The sequence below is a fragment of the Orbicella faveolata genome, unplaced genomic scaffold (genome assembly GCF_042242905.1).
Source record: "Orbicella faveolata isolate gen_17 unplaced genomic scaffold, um_ofav_v1 contig_35, whole genome shotgun sequence".
Lineage (NCBI taxonomy): Eukaryota > Metazoa > Cnidaria > Anthozoa > Scleractinia > Merulinidae > Orbicella > Orbicella faveolata.
Window position 1 is genome coordinate 7,177,501 of NW_028301564.1, and position 16,312 is coordinate 7,193,812.

Sequence of the window (16,312 nt, forward strand, 5' to 3'; positions counted from 1 at the left end):
GGTTGTTTCTCCTTGTGAAGCCTGCTGTCTGTTGGCCCTCCTAGATACTGTACGGCGGCTCTTTGATGACTTAAGTGGGGTTTCAACTGGCAAGTAAGAACATGGTAATAGCATGTTGCGATGGAGAACTTTTGACCTTCCATTTCCACTCTCTGGCTTTACTTTATAAACTGGCATATCCTTCCTCTTCTGAGTTACAAGATAGATTTCTTGCTCCCAGTAAGGTCGTAGCTTTCCCGGGCCACCACGCTCAGTCATGTTTCGTACAAGAACACGATCTCCTTCACACAGCGCAGTGTGTCTGACTTTCTTGTCATACTGTTGTTCCCCCACGTCTGCACTTTTCTCTGCATGGGCAGAGGCCAAATCATAAGCTTCTTTCATTGCTCGTCGCCAATTTCTGACATATTCAGGATATGTAGAAAATCCCTCTGGAGGTTTCAAGCCAAACATTAAGTCAATAGGTAGTCTCGGGTTTCTACCAAACAGTAGATAGAAGGGTAAAAATCCAGTAGAGTCATGACGGGTACAGTTGTATGCATGAACTACCTTATTGAGATGGTCACGCCAGCGGGATTTCTGTTTCTCCGGTAAGGCTCTCAGCATGGATAAAAGCTTCCGGTTGAACCTTTCGACCTGCCCATTACCCTGCGGGTGATAGGGTGTTGTCCGTAAATGTTTAATCCCACTCAGTTTCTCAATGTTGTAGAAGAGCTTGTTTTCGAATTCTCCACCCTGGTCATGATGGATGGTTTCTGGGAATCCAAATCTCATGATAAGGTCATTATATAATTTATCAGCAGCAGTCTTCGCAGACTTATCACGGGTAGGATACGCTTGAGCAAATCTGGTGTAGTGATCCATGATCACCAATATATACTGGTATCCGCCCGTGCTTGGTTCGAGATGAACAAAATCCATGGAAACAAGTTGGAAAGGTGCTGTAGAAACAATAGGTTGAAGTGGTGCCTTAACGTGAGTTGCAGGTTTTCGTTGCTTCGGGCAATGGCACACTTTCGTGACATAATGGGTAATGTCTGCTCTCTTAAACGGCCAATAGAAACGTTCTCTAGCTAGCTCCACTACTCTGTCTGCACCCAGGTTCCCCATGTTTTCGTGTAGTTCTTCATACACCTTTTTGTGGTATTTCTTGGGTGAGACCATTCGGTCTCTAGATCCAGATTTGTGGCAAAGAATTCCATCTTCAGTAATGAACAGTTAGTAGTATATAGGGTAGTCGACAAATACCGTTTCGAGGAGGGAGGAGCGTTTTGCTGTCTTACACCCCCCAGCTTTAAGTCCGAACCTCACAAGCTCGGTTCGGTTGAACCTGGGGGCTGTAAAACAGCTAAACGCTGGGTCCCTCTTCGAAACAGTATTTGTCGACTACCCTATATACTACTTACAACTACGGGGAAGGGGAAGGATACCAATTGGAAACAAGCGAGCCCGCTGTTATACCGTCCGAGCCGCGATGTCTCGAGCAACAAACAAGTGCGCGTGGCTGATGCGGGGCCGGAAAGAAAGCTGCGGGAAGCGCTGTGTCGGCGTGTATTGCAGGCAGCACAACTACCAGCTAAAGAAAGGAATGAAAATACCAGAACCGTGTACAGGCTGCGGAGTCGGGCTTCTGCGCGATTACCGCCTATGCAACCCATGCGGCGGAAACACGCTAAAACAGCGGCTTATCCGCAAGCGCAAAAGAGCAAAGATAATTTTTGAACTCGTTTTGCAAGAGATGATGTCAACCCAATTGGAGAAATGAATCCTTTTGTTATACAACAAGGAACTATGGCTTCCAACAACCAAAGGTATGAAGAAAGACTGGAAGGAGAACTTGCAAAAATCGATCCAGCGACATTGCAGTATTTGGAGCAACTTCTTGCAGAAAACGCGCCAGCGGCAAGAAAGGTTGTCCAGAACGCGCTGGATGAACCAATTTCCCAGGAAACGCAGAAGAGTTTGCAAAACCCCTTACTCCCAAAGCCTTACCAGCCAAGACCCCCTCCACGGCAAAGAAAGTCGAGAAAAGCGCAAAGGCTTCTGAGGGAGTACGACCCCTTCCCTGCGCGGAAAACCCGAACAGTGACAGACTACCAGAAGGAGCTTCTGGATCTGTTCGACGATGCAGAGTATGAAGGGGAAGAGAGTACAGGCCGGCGTTTCATTCGATGGCGCTTCATCAAAGGTCTGGGGAGAAATTTCGGACCAAAATTTATGGCGAGGATACGCGAAAGAGTAAGCACGTCGTTTTATCTGAGACACGTTTTCGCGTATCAGTTGCGCAACCTTGAGGATGGAACGGTGATTGTGTACTACTCAAACCCCAAGGGCTCCGCTTGGTGCAACAAAATGAAAGATGCGGAATAATGGCTTAGCCGCCAGGAAGAACTGCGTCTTGACCTTGAAAGAGTTGAAAGGCCCAACACAAAGTGGGTGTTTGAAGCCTTTTTCAACGTTGACCTGAAGGTTGTGATTGACAGGCAGCCTTTGGTGGGAACAGGGCCTTTGCCTGACTGGCTGCGCAACCTTGCCCATAGCCGGGCGATGGCGGCGTTGGACACGTATAACGACAACCTGTGCCTAAGGCGGTGCATCGCTGTGCACCGAGGGGCGCGCACAGACCGTTGCACAAAAGAAGCCCGAAGTCTCGCCTAGAGTTTCTACAAACTCAACGCCATTCCAGAGAACTTTGCAAAAACGTCTCTTGACGAGTTGGAAAAGGTCGAAGCACATCTGAATGAGGGCTCACCCGTCTCATCTTGGCTTGGAATTCGCGCCTACGAGCCTGAGCGTCTGGAAGACGGTAAAGTGGTTTGGCACCTCAGAATTAACCCGAACCCCAAACTCAAAAACATTTTGACGATAGGTGTCTACGAAGGCCACGCTTTCTTGATAAAAGACATCGCAAAGCTGGCGAAAACCTATGCATGCACTCATTGCGGGCAGAGATTCACACAAGCTTGCAGTCTCAAGCGGCATCACCAAACCTGCAGCGCGGGAAAAACGGTAATCTTTTGCCCGGGGACAAAAGTGGAAGCTCCGCAGACAGCTTTCGAGAGAGTGATGTACCCAAATAGCACAGCATCCAGACAAGCGCTGCTGTGGCTGGAGCGAGAAGCGAAGAAACGGGGCATCCACATCCACCACGCAATGTGCGGGCATGGGGGCGAGAGATGGCTTCCGCGAGAAGGCGGAACAATGAAGGCCTCTCCTGTTGACGGTTACAACCACGAAACGAGAACGGTGTTCCAATACCACGGCTGCCCCTTCCACGGATGCCCAAAATGTTTCCCGCGCTATCGAGAACAAAGAATTGCCAATAACGGTAAAACCCCCGAACAACTGTATCAAGCCACTCTGAACCGTACAGCGTTTCTGAGGAAGATCGGCTACGAAGTAATTGAGGAAGTTGGGCCTCTTAAGGGGGAACTCCCGAGAAAGCAAACGAAAACTTACCCGCACGCGATCTTGTATGATTTCGAGGCGTATGGCGACAAAAACTATCGGAAAGAGCCGACAGGAACGTTAACGATAGAAAACGCGCACGTGCCAATCTCCGTGAGCGTTGGGGACACTCTCGAAAGGGAGCCCACCCACATCTGCGAAAGAAACCCCGCGAAGCTGGTCCGCAAGTTCATGAAAGAGCTGGAGAGACGCGAGAAAAACATCCAGGACAAGGTGCTAGCGGAGTTTGTGCCAGAAGACATGCACCTGCTGCCAAAAGATCATCAGCAAAAAATCTACGAATGGTGCAACCAGGTTCCTGTCGTGGGGTTCAACTCCGGATCTTACGACCTGAATCTGATCCAAAACCACTTCGCCAGCACTCTTGCCGAAGTATCAAAGTGTATCAAAGTCAAAGTGGCCAAGAAGGGGAACAAAACTATGTTCCTGCTTACCTGGGGGCCCGTTTCCTTGATATCATCAACTACCTTGGCCCGGGCACGAGCTACGACAAATGGGTGAAAGCCTACGGAAGCACGTCGGTGAAATCCTGGTTTCCCTATGAATGGTTCGACGCGCCCGAAAGGCTTGATTTCCCCGGGATCCCGAAATACGAGGCCTGGTATTCGAAGCTAAAGGGTGGATACGTTCTCACGCGGGAAGAGTGGGAGGGGTGCCAGCGCGTGTTCAAAGAAAAGGGGATGCGGACCTTCGCAGACTGGCTGCGTTACTACAACAATCTTGATGTGGCTCCCGGCCTCGAGGCGCTCGAAAAGATGAGAAACTTTTACACCGAAAAGGGTATCGACATTCTGAAAGACGTGGTGAGCATGCCAGGGGTGAGTTTGCATTATTTGCTCCGCGGGGCGGTCGAGCGCGGCGCAGACCTTTACAGCCCGGGCAGAGAGGCTTACGAAATGCTCAAAGAAGCTGTTGTCGGGGAGCCGGGCCTGGTTTTCACAAGACGGCACGAGGTTGGGGTGACACGGATAAGGTCTCACCAAATCGAGGAACCGCGTCTTTGCAAAAAGATTCTCGGTCTCGACGCCAACGCTCTTTACCCTGCGGCCATGCTCAGAGAAATGCCTTGCGGGATGGAAAGTGTCAAGCACTACGACGCCGAGTTCCAAGCGGAGGCGGCGGTGGTTCTGATTCGCCGGTTGAAAGCCGGGGAGTGGTTCGGATTCGCCGAAGTCGACATAGAGATTCCGAACCCCTTGCGCCCAAAGTTTGCGGAGATCTGTCCCTTCTTCTACAACAAACGGGTTCCCCCCAAAGCTTTGCCGAAACATATGAAAGAGTACTTGGCGAGAACAGGCAGACAGCGCGGAGACGGGAGAAAGCTTGTGGGGGCGCTGTCCGCAGAACGGATGCTGGTGTACGCCCCTCTGCTGCTGTGGAACGTGAACCACGGGGCGGTTGTCACGAAGGTTTACAGAACAATCAACTACCAACCGGGCAAGATCTTCACCTGGTTCGTGGATCAGGTGACGGAGGCCCGCCGGACAGGAGACGCGGACAGCAGCAAGGCGCTGCTCGCTGAAGTGTTAAAACTGCTCGGAAACAGCGCTTACGGGAAACTGATCGAAGCGCTGGAGCGGCAAACGAACGTGATATACACGAAAGACGAGAAGGTTGTCGACAGAGCGCTGCGGAGCGCGTATTTCGAATACCTCGACGAGATCGGGCAGGCCTACGAGCTGGAAAGCCGTAAGCCTCGGATTACAATCAGACGGCCGTTCCAGATTGGAATCGCTGTCTATCAGCTGGCGAAGCTGCGGATGCTGGAATTCTACTACGACTTTCTCGACAAGTTTATTGACAGAGGAGATTTCGAGCTCATCCAGATGGACACGGACAGCAACTACATGGCAGTCTCCGGCGAGCGGCTCGAAGACATTGTCCGGCCAGACTTGAAAGCAGAATTTGATGTAGAAAAGAATAAGTGGCTGGCTTGGGACAAGTGGAGCGGGCGCACCCCGGGTCTCTTCAAGCTTGAGTACGAGGGCAGCCGGATGATTGCGCTCTGCTCGAAGTGCTATTTCGCCGACGCTGGAGAGGGGGGCGAAAAAAAGAAGTTCAGCACGAAGGGGATGTCGAAAACGCAGAACGAGCTGGCATGGCAGCGGTTCGAGGAAGCGCTGGAAGGCAGCAAAGATATGGCAACCAACAGAGGTTTCAGGATGCGGGACGGGCAGATGGTCACTTACGAACAGCAGAAGCTGGAGCTGAGTGCTTATTACGACAAGCGGTGGGTGCTGCCCGATGGGATACACACCGAACCGATCGAGTTTCACATTTAGTTCGCGTCAGCCGAAGGCGTGTTTGGAGGGGAGGGTGTTAGCCAGTTCATAAAATTTACGAGATCGATCTTGTCATCTCGCGAGCTGTCCACGATCCGGTCGATAGTGTTTTATGGGCTCGTTCTTGTATTGTTCTCGAGCGTTTTGATACTCCGTGGCCGCCTCACCAATAATGAAAAGTTCTTTTTTGTGGTCGAGAACAAATTCATGGAAACGCTCTGCAAAATACTTGACTTCTTCGTCGTGGCTCTTTTCTTTTTCTTTCGCGGAAAACTCAATGGCCCAGTAAAGAAAATCCTCGATAGGCACAACGGCTGACATGGCGAGATATAATGGATTTCGTTTTCTTCAAAATGAAAAATGCCCGGCAGCGTCGGGTACATCAACATGGATATATTGCCTTCATTCACGAAAGATGAGCTTAGAGAGGTAGATGCCGAAGCTTCAAAGTTGCTCAGGGGGTAACTGTGTGTTTGGAGGGACAACGAGCAACTCTTCATGCACGAAGCCGCGCTTGGGACCGTCGCGCAGATAGTAGAGAACGGGTTGATCCGGTTTGGTGAAAGACCTTTCAATGCTGTAAACTTTCAAAGACCAGATTGGATCCGTGGCTCTTTTTACACCGCCTTCAAGCTCGCCGGGCTGGTAGAGATAACGAACTTGGACAAGGGTGGGGAGAATTTTTTCGCTTTTTCCAACAGGCCTTGAATAAGACGTCGATGACCTTGCATAAACAGATTTTTCTTTGATGGCAACGGAGGGTTTCTTGCCGATAAGGCGTGTGACCTCGTTGTTCAAAGCTGAAATAACTTCAGGAAGTCTTTTGACCCAAGCAGTGGACCGCTGGCCCTCAGGGAGTCGCATTTCCACGGCGTGCTGGTGCCCGAACAAGCGCTCCGCCAGGGTGCGGTTGAAACGTTCGACAATGGCCTGGTCACGGTGAATGTCAACGCGCCCGCGCCGGGTATATGTTTTGTGTTTTTCTATCTCTTTTGTCACAGTGCCCATGAATTCGCGCCCGGGGTCAACTTGCAGCATTTCAGGCCATTTGAGAGGCGAGCGCTTGTAAATCTTCTGAAAGGCCTGGGCGACCTCATCAGAATTCTTCGAAGTCAGGGGTTCGGCCTCTTTGTAGCGGCTGGCCACGTCGACAACGGTCAGCGCACATTTGTAAACTTTGCGGCCACGAGGGAGCTTGTCGTGCGGCAGAAAAAGAAGGTCCGCCTGGTGGACCGAGTTGGGTGTGGGAACGTCGAATTTCGGCCGAGGAATTCGCTTCGGCGCGGCGAGGAATATCTGCCAGAGCGCTTGCCTGATCAGCCACTTTTTTGCGGTTTCTTCAGGTACCTTGGCGGCTTCGGCTAATTTTTTTATCGCGGCAATACCTTTCCAATAGCCCCCGGGGCCGTAGTATATCTTTGCGAGTTTGGCGTCCATAGCGTTACACTATAAGTAAGGCGTAAAAAAGTTTAAAGGAACCGGAAGGCCGCGTAGCCCAGAGCGAGCGCCCCGGCGCCCACGAGCATGAGTTCACCGTTTTTCTGCTGCTCGCTTGGTTGATAGAAATCTGAGAACTTGGGCTCTTTGGGGGGTATCGTTTGTTCGCCGGGATGCGCCTGGTTGTAGAGTTTGAAGGCATAGTCAGTGTTGGTGAAGTTCTGCTTGGCCTCCGCCTTTATTTGCGCGTTGGTCGCAATCCAGTCGAGAAGATGGGTTCGGTCGCGCGTGTATTTTGCGTAAGCCGCTTGGTACGCCTCGAGAGCTGTCATGGCGCTTTTTTTTCTTCAAGTGCAGCTTTGTCGCCGCCGCCAAGCGTTCTCGCTAGATAATTGCCTCCGATAAAAGCCGTGGCGTTCAATACAGCCCCGCCAATCATGATCGCGATGCTCTCCATTGTATATCTTGTAAATCTTTTTTTAATTGTCGTCGTAAGGCGGCGGGGGTCGTGGGGAGGAGGTGTAGGGCATTTCTCCGGTAATGGAAAGTGCTCAGTATCAAGATCCTCAAAATCGGAGTCTTGATAATCGGAATCTTCATAAACACCACGCCAAGGAAAAGTTAAGGCATCAGCGGTATAACAGCTTATCTTGTATGCAATAAAATAACAGCACAACCGAGGACTTTGATGGGGAAATAAGAACGCGCCATTGCGTTATTATAATGTTTTTTTTTTCTAAATGCTGGCGGGAAGGATTTTTTGGTCCTCGAGGTACATTTTGAGCGCAATGCTACCCGCCATGACGGCGGTGAACTGCACGTAATTCATCGGGCTGCTGCCGGGATCAGAAGTGAAATTCTCTTTCACAACGTTTTTTGCGGCCCAGCCGATGGCCGCGGCTAATCCCGTGAGAGTTGCGGCGTCAATGACGGTCTTGACAAGCTTGTTGTCGGACATGGTGCGTTTGATATAAGGAAAATAACAAAAGTTTAAAATAAATTAATGTCTTTTTTTCCGCTTCCTCTTCTTCTTCTTCTTCTTCTTCTACTTCTTCTCTTCTTCTTAGTATTTCTCCTATTCTTCTTCTATTTTTCTTTGTCTTATTTCTTCTCCGTCCTTATTGTCAAAAGCTGCATTCAAAAATTTGAATGTTGCGATAAGAACATTTTTGCTTAAGCCTAACAACATATACGTGACACCAAAAGAGGTGGCGAAAGTGATAATCTTCTGTTGAACGTTAAGTCCTGGCATCGTGATATAGATTACACTCGAAAGTTTAAATCATTTTTTAAAAACCTTTTGGCTGTGTCGCGAGAGCAGGTGGGGGCTCAACACGCTCGGGCTCAGGGGCGGTCACCAGCGTTTTTTTTTTGTTGAATGCGGCCTTGGCCATGGCCTTGAGCTCTTCACGTTTGTAATAAATCCCGACCAGTGAAACGACTATGCTGCCAACAGCAAGCCATTGGGTGGTGCTGAGGCCGCTATTTTTTTCTCCGCTGCTCTTTGGGCTTTCGCCTTCTGTAGTCGGGGCTGGCTCGGGAGCAGCTGTGGCGGATTTCGCCTTGTTTTTTTCCGCGAGATAAGCGTCTGCTGCTTTCTTCTGTTGCTCCCGGGCCTGCCTCGTTCTTTCAGCAACCTATTTGCCAGCAGCCACACGCTTGGGATTTTTTACTCTCTGCGTAGTTGCAGTTGGAGTTGTCGCTTGCTGTGTGATATCGCCGGCAGGTGATGTCTAGGTCTCGACCTGAGGTGCGCTCTCGGATTGTTCAGTAGACATTCTGAAACAAATGCGTATGCGGAGCAAATATAATAATGTTTAGAAATTCTCTGCTGTCGTTCTGCAATCACTCAGCGGGCGTTGAGGATTGCTGTTGAGGAATTTCTTCCAACTTTGCTTCGTCCCTTCTCTCCAAATGTGAGTTAAAATCAACATGTTTCGTGGTGATAAGAATCGCGTTTGCCGCAGCAAGGAGCCGGCCGCACTTCAAAGCAAGGCTTCCGGCCAGATTGGAGAGCTCTTTGTTTATGATGTAGTCGTTTCTGAGATCTTTTTGGTAAGCGTCGATGTCTTTGATGTTAAGGGACATTCCGACCGCTTTGGTTACAAGAAAAATGAAGCTGTCGATCAAACTTTCTGTTGTCTTTGAGCCCACGTATGTCTCGTAGCGTTTGGTGTATTTCTCGACCTCTTTGTCGCTCAGGCGCTTCACCTGCTCGTGGGTTAACTGAACTCCGATGGCCTCTTTGGCTTTGCCTGTGGACACCAGCGCGGCCAGCTGCTCGCGAAGAGCGGGAATGTCAGGTCCGGCTGAGGTTGGCAGTATACCTCCGGCTGGAACACTCGACGGCTCGGGCTCGGTTTGAAGAAGGTTCATAACTTCTGCAAACGCGGCTTCTTCTTCAGCCATTGTGCAACAATATATACAGTTCTCATTTTTTATTCAAAATAACTTTACCCCGTAGGGGTGGCGAAGCGAGAACACAAGATAAGAGAACTTTCGCTCTTTCAGCTTTGAAACCAGACCTTTGTACTCATCCGGGGAGAGTTCGCCGGCGTAATCATCGAAGATGGCTTTCGTGGTCCTGGCCGAGGGGGTGTAAAAGAGAACGATCGCCGCCACGTTCTCCCGGAAGGAAGATGTTATGCCGGTCATCTTCTGGGTCAGCAGCCAAACGCTGATGCCCATATGTCGAACAGAAAAGGCAAGATTCACCAGCTCGCCAGTGCGCCCTTTCACGTCTTTGGAGGCTGCGCAGTCATCGAGGATTATGAGCGTGTTGGCGCCTGCGAAAATCCATCTCACGATCTTCAACTACATTTCCACCTCGTGCTGCTCGCATACTATCACATCCATTCTTGGATCATTTTCACCAATTCTGTGGGAGGTCGACTTGTTGTGCGTGAACGTCGCACGATGTAGTCGAACTTGAAGCGGAAAGGGCCGTAGATTTGGTCTGCCACAAACCTTGATTTGTCTGAATTCGTCGGCCCCACAATGAGAGCGTTGAAGGGTATCTTACTTGGGTCCATATTCAATACTGCACAGATTCCAGCTGACTGTTCATAATGTTGATCTGGGAGTCGGAGACGACGAATACATGGCAGTTCACGTTACCTGAACCTTCGGCTTTCCGCTCAATTTCCAGCTGGACACCGTCTGTACTGTTCACAATTCGCGTGCCGCTGCCGTGCATCGACTGATCCGCCATGGAGCGCATATCAATTACAAGCCCGAACTTATCATCGGTGTAAAATTTTGTGAAATTCATGTGCTCGGTTTATTTTTTCTTTCACAAAGAAGCGTTCGGCCTCTTCCCACATGTCCTTGCCTTCGATGCCGTTGTTGTAAAGCATGTTGGGCGAGCCGTTGATCGTGACGCTGACTTTCGTCAGATCCGGGAAGACGTATTTTTCTGAATCTCTGGCGCCCCCATCATACGGCTCCATGAACAGTAGGAGGATGGCTTTTAGTGACCTTCTTTGGGCGTCGACTTTGATGTTGACCCTCGTATCAGTTCCTTTTTTGAAAGTCACCACTTTGGAACGAGTCACGTGGTCATAGGCGAACTCTTTTCCGCTAGAGTAAACGCTCTTTGCTTCGTCTGCCAGAGTCTTGCTGCGTATCATTTTGTACTCGAGCTGAATGTTGGTCAGCTTATATTTCAGTTCGGTTTTTTCAGAGTCTTTGACCACCTGCGAAGCTGGTGCAAGGGTTACTTCGAACGTGAGGTCGTTGTAAAGGGCCTGGGGGTATAAAATGGTCGGATAAGATCTGATGGTAAAGCCTGACGCGGTACTTTTTTACGAATATCTCGTTCAGCTTGTTTTCAGCGTCGACGCCCGAGGTTTTCTTGTCTCCCGCGCCTGAGCGGATCTTGCATGGATCCTCGCTCTCAATCCCTTCGAGAATCATGTCGTCTCGCTTTTCCTGCGAAAGGAAAAGGTCTTCAAAGATTTTGTAGATGTCATATCCAACCGTGTCTTGCAGGATAGTGCCTCCAAACTTCACGACCAGCTTGTCAACTAGCGCCCGCGTGACGTTCTGGACAAGGAAGTTGTTGGCGTGCTTTCCAGAAAGGTCGATGTCAAAGAGAAGCGCTAGAGAGCCCGGCACCAGAACCTCGTTCTCGTTCAGCTTGGGCACTGAAACATACAGCGTCTCGCCGGGGCTGGCTTCAGTGCGGTCAAAGGTGATTCGCTTCACTGCGCGCTCGGCCTTCATGGCGTGTAATGTCTTTTCGTTGTGCGAAGGGCGAAGGTTCTGTGGAACTGACATTGTATTAATATCCCAGCGATTATTTTCTAATTTAAAAAATAACAGGCTTGAAATATATTGCTATGGCGGAAGACAAAGGAACAAGCTTTGAAAACCCTGCTTATGACCCATACGGTTTGGACGATGATGACGACAATGACGGTAGAGATGCCAACGAAACGACTCCTTTCTTCCCAGAAAATGCATCTACACCAAATGGTAAAGAAGAAATTCCAATGCAGACAATGCAGCACGAAAAAAGCGGGTTGCCTGAAACTTCTTATGCGGAAACCCCTTTCACCAGAGCTCAGGCCCTGAGTGAACAAGCGTGGGCTCGCTACAAAAGATCTCTTCGAGGACATGAGCTCAAGCGAGCTTGAGGTTTCATACAGCTCGAAGGGAAAGATCCAAGTCAAAATGTTTGGAGCTGGCAAAAAGACGTATGACCTGTTTACCAAAAACAGGAGAACGGGGAAAGATCAGATTAATCCAAACCTTCCGAAAGAAATAAAAAAGGCTCTCGGGCCTTCCAAATACGAGAAGGTTCAACAAACGGTATATGAAAAACGAAAAGAGCTCAAAGAGAAACAATACGAGGCTTCGCAGAAAGAAAAAATTAAAAAGGAAATGGATGAAATAAGAGAAGACATGAGAAAGAAACAACAACAGATCGAAGATCTTGAAAATGAAGAAGGTTCACAAGAGGAAATTGACAAACTGAAAAGAGAATTGGGAAGTCTTGAAACACAACATCAAAAGGCAAGAAGCGCTTATGAGGGAAGTGTTCAAGCGGCAGAAGATAGATCAATGTTGGAGGAAGATATTCAGGTGCTGGAAGATTCGCAAGCGGTAGATGTAGCAGAAAAAGAAAAAGAAGCTGCGCGCGTCGCTCTCAAAGCAATAAAAAAACGAAAAGAAGCCTTTGAGCAGAGAAGGAAGTTTGAATTCAGTAAGTTGTTGGATAATGAAGAAAAAGATTTTACCCCCGAACGAAAACAAGAAGCAGAAGAAAAAATTTCAGCTATCGATCAAGAAACAAAAAAACTGAACGAAGAAGAAAAAGAGTACCAAGCAATACTTGGTGCGAGAAATGAATACATGGAAAAAGAAATGAAACTTCTACAAATTGATAAAGAAGAACTGGAAAAGGCGCAGAAAAAAGACCTTGAGATTATGGACGATAAAGACGCGGCGCCTTACGAAAAAGATGCGGCAGAAGAAAGAGTGGAATGGCGTGACAAAGAGATCCGCCGAATTGATGCCCGGCTTGAAGAAATCGGGAGAGAAGCCACTGGAGAGAAGACTCTTTGGGAAAGAGTGAAAGACATCTTCAAAAAATATGGGGTTACGCTAACGGCAATATTTATTGCTGCCGGGACCACAATCGGAGCTGTCATCGGGGTCCTCACCAGAGGTTTGAAAGCCGCCGGTAAGGCTTTGGGAAATGGGCTAAAAGAGCTCGGTAAAAAATTCGCTTCCATATTGCCCGGGTTGATTGGCTCGATTGTGAGCTTTCTTTTCAAAGCCGCCGGCCAAGTCATCGGGTTTCTGGCCGAGCACACCTGGCTGCTTATTCTTGCCGTGGTGGCCTTTTTGTTAGAACAATTTCTTAAGAAGAAGCGTTAACTTTACCGCCAAGCCATGAACAGCAAAGCCGATAATCCTACTACACCGACAATGACAGCTGTTTTGTTTATTTCATGTTGCGATGTTTTATCTGGAGCCTCGGGCTCTATTTTTTCTGCCGTTGGCTGTGCTTGCTGAGTTTCGGGCGAAGCTGGTTTCCTTGATTCGGCTGTTACGGCTTTGTGTATCGGGTTGGACGGATGGCTGTTGGGAGGGTTAATCTTTGATGGGCCACCTGCCATTAATTTGAGCGCAGCTTTTTTTGTCTCCGGGTTTACCTCGTTGTTTACCCCAAGTTTCATCCCGGAGACCGCCTGTTTCAGCTTGTTGTTGTAACCGATCGTGCTTTCGGTATTGATTATCATTTGCGCGGGCATAAGCCAGGCCATAGGGGCTACAGCAAGATTGAGCCTGACCTTCGCTTGATCCACCGCGAGCTGGTACCTTTGCACGCTCTTGGCCAGGTCGGGCTGTCTGATCGCGTCTTCCATCAGCACCAGGAACTCGCTCTGAGCTTCTCTCGCCCTGCCGCCAGAGCCGAGAATGCTGCTGCGGACGTTGACTTGCGCACCCAGGATGCAGTAAACGAAAGCCTCGATTGACCGGTTGATTCTCGACAAGCCCACCTGCGTCAAACCTGATGCTGTGTTTGGCGCGAACCAGTCCGATTGGGTATCAGAAGCGGCCCCCGGCTCGATGTAATAAATCAAGTCCCCTTGAATCGCTTTCCCACCTTCATCGCTGAATTTGTTCCATCCCGGGTATTTATAGTCAGTTTTCGACGCGCCTGACATATGGATGTAAACACTTCCCAGGCCGTGGTTTGCCCCGTGCGTGAAGCGAAAATCGCTCGACGGGTCAACGCCGAACTCGCTGCATAGCCTTTTGTACGAAGCGACGTCATAATGATTGTTCATTTGGCTGAACGTCGGGTCTTCGGGCAAAGCGCTTATGCTCTGAATACCTCCTAGCTGGTACAAAATGCGCCTGACCGTGAAATACACGTGGAATTTGTAGAAAGCTCTTATCTGCGGGGGGAGATTCATCCCGCTGTCAAAGATTTCGCGAGAAACACCGCACCCCTGTGTCGCGCAGAAAACCGCGAAGTTGAGCTGTTGCGGCCAATATTTCATGTCAGGCCCTCCTAACCAGTGTTTTGATTTGGCTCCAGAAGTGTGCCTGAGTTTGGTTTTTTGGAATATTTCTCGGAATTTTGTCGTGAAATATTGGTCAGGCGTGACGTAGATTTGGCTTTCGGCGTTGAATATTTTCTTCAAGCTTAGCGCTTCTCCGTCGAAAGGTACTGCAGGGATGGGCAAGGAAACTTTTGAACCAAGTGGCGACAATTGATAAGGAAAACCCCCGCTGTCTCCCAAACCAAGCGCTTGTTTCATTTCCGCACTCCAGTATTTTCTGTCTGAGCCGAAGACGCTTTGTAACGAGCCTTCGCTTTCTTTGAAAAACACCTCGGCGGTTGCGTGGTTTTTCTCGTCGATTCTTTCTTGCGAAATGAACCGGCTTTTGTCAGCTTTTGGAAAATGGTTTAAAAATTTTTCCATGCCTTTTCCTTGGCGACTGCCGCTTCTATCACAAGCTCGGGATTTTTCCACACATTCGGCATTGTATTTGAACACAATTTTATTTGTTGAATATAAAATGGTTGTTCTAACTATTGTCACGCAAGAGAACGGAGGGACTATCTATTTTGAAGAGCCGATACCGAAAGTACATTTCATGAATCTCATATCTTGCAGTTTACACAACAGCTGGGACACTTTGAAAAAAGAAGGTTCAGGCTCCTTGGGAGATAAAAACAAAGATAGAGCTTTGTCAGTTAGTAAAATAACCCCAGGCCATTATAATTTAGAAAGCTTGGCAAAAGAAATAGACGGTCTGTTCGCAAAATATAGCTATAAGTTGGAAACAGAAATAAATCAACCTGCTGGCCAGCTTGTAATAAAAAATTTTGGGTTAAAACCGATAGAACTTGATCGCGATTTAGCTGGTTTGCTTGGTATTGGGCGGAAGTTGAACTTTATAACATTCGTAAAAAGGCTTACAACTCCAACGACCTATTTCATTCATTGTGATTTGATCGACACAGAACGGAATCTGTTCAATGGCAAAAGGTCAGATGTTTTAGCCTTGTTTGATGTGAAAGGGAAGCCTTATGAAAAGGTGAGCTACCAGGGTTCTCCGCAACAGGTTTTGCGAGACTGCTCTACAGACGAGTTTATAAATAGCATCACCATTAGCGTGAAAGATGAAATGGCGAACTCTTTGATTTCAAGGGCTTCCCGCTTCTTTTTGAATTAGAGTTAAATTAAATTTCTTTATATACACAATGTCTTCGGCAAATCTGTTACCTCCAAGCGCGCCGCCTGCCGAGAATGAAAGAAGAATCTATCCAAGCCTTCCCGAAACGATGAATGCCGAGAATTTCCGGGTAACTGAGATAAGTAAAATTGAAAAAGAAATATCTGCTGAGGTTGAGCATTACAGGCTTGTCTTGAAAAAATATAAAAAAGCCCGGAAAGCGCTTCACTATTCCGTGGTTGGCCTTGGCGCTATCACGGCAGCTCTGTCTTCTGGGGCTGTTGCAACATCACTCACTGGTGTTGGAATTGTTATCGGCGCGCCTGTTGCCGGGATAGCAGCTTTATCTGGCGCAGTTTCCACTAGCCTGTCCGTTGTCAACAAGAAGCTTGAACGCAAAGTTAATAAGCACTCGAGAATCCATTCTCTGGCTATTGCAAAACGTGACTCGATAAACTGCTCTGTCTCACAAGCTCTGAATAATAATCGGGTTTCTGACACGGAGTTTCAACTGATCACACGTGAAATGCAGAAATATCGCCAACTTAAAGAGACTTTACGCTCAAACTTTGCGCAAATACAAACAAATCCAATCCAGCCAGATAAGAAACCAGGTTCGGAACCAGGTTCGGGAAGAATATAGAAAAAAACTTGTGGATTAAAGCACAACTTTGAACTAAATTTTGAGCGAAAAAACACAAAACTATCTCTTTGTCTTATAAAAAACAGATGATTGCGTTACACCGCGTTACCCTCACGCGTGACGTTGCGTGACAGGTCACACAAAAGGGCAAAAGCGCTGTCTGGGGCTGCTCGTTGGCTGTTCTTGCCTAGCCCCGGCTAGGACTTCCCGCCGCTGACAAGGCGGCTGTCGCCCGTTTTACCTCCGGGAACGAGGTTTGAGATCCCGAGAGACCTCTGAGCAC

General features: G+C 48.6%; 2 protein-coding genes and 2 pseudogenes across 2 annotated transcripts; 1 reads left to right on the forward strand and 3 right to left on the reverse strand.

Moving 5' to 3' along the window:
- The first annotated feature begins 4,937 nt into the window (after positions 1 to 4,937).
- On the forward strand, positions 4,938 to 5,805 carry LOC149102811 (uncharacterized). Its single transcript, XM_089272728.1, has one exon. The coding sequence runs from the start codon at positions 5,229 to 5,231 to the stop codon at positions 5,748 to 5,750; it is 522 nt and encodes a 173-aa protein (XP_089128854.1). The 5' UTR covers positions 4,938 to 5,228; the 3' UTR covers positions 5,751 to 5,805.
- Positions 5,806 to 6,778: 973 nt separating this feature from the next.
- Positions 6,779 to 7,644, reverse strand: LOC149102812 (uncharacterized; annotated as a pseudogene).
- An 832-nt stretch (positions 7,645 to 8,476) lies between these two features.
- LOC149102813 (uncharacterized) lies at positions 8,477 to 9,276 on the reverse strand (annotated as a pseudogene).
- A 3,450-nt stretch (positions 9,277 to 12,726) lies between these two features.
- On the reverse strand, positions 12,727 to 14,602 carry LOC149102814 (uncharacterized). The gene has a single exon (XM_089273730.1). The coding sequence runs from the start codon at positions 14,462 to 14,464 to the stop codon at positions 13,073 to 13,075; it is 1,392 nt and encodes a 463-aa protein (XP_089129856.1). The 5' UTR covers positions 14,465 to 14,602; the 3' UTR covers positions 12,727 to 13,072.
- Between the last annotated feature and the right edge of the window lie 1,710 nt (positions 14,603 to 16,312).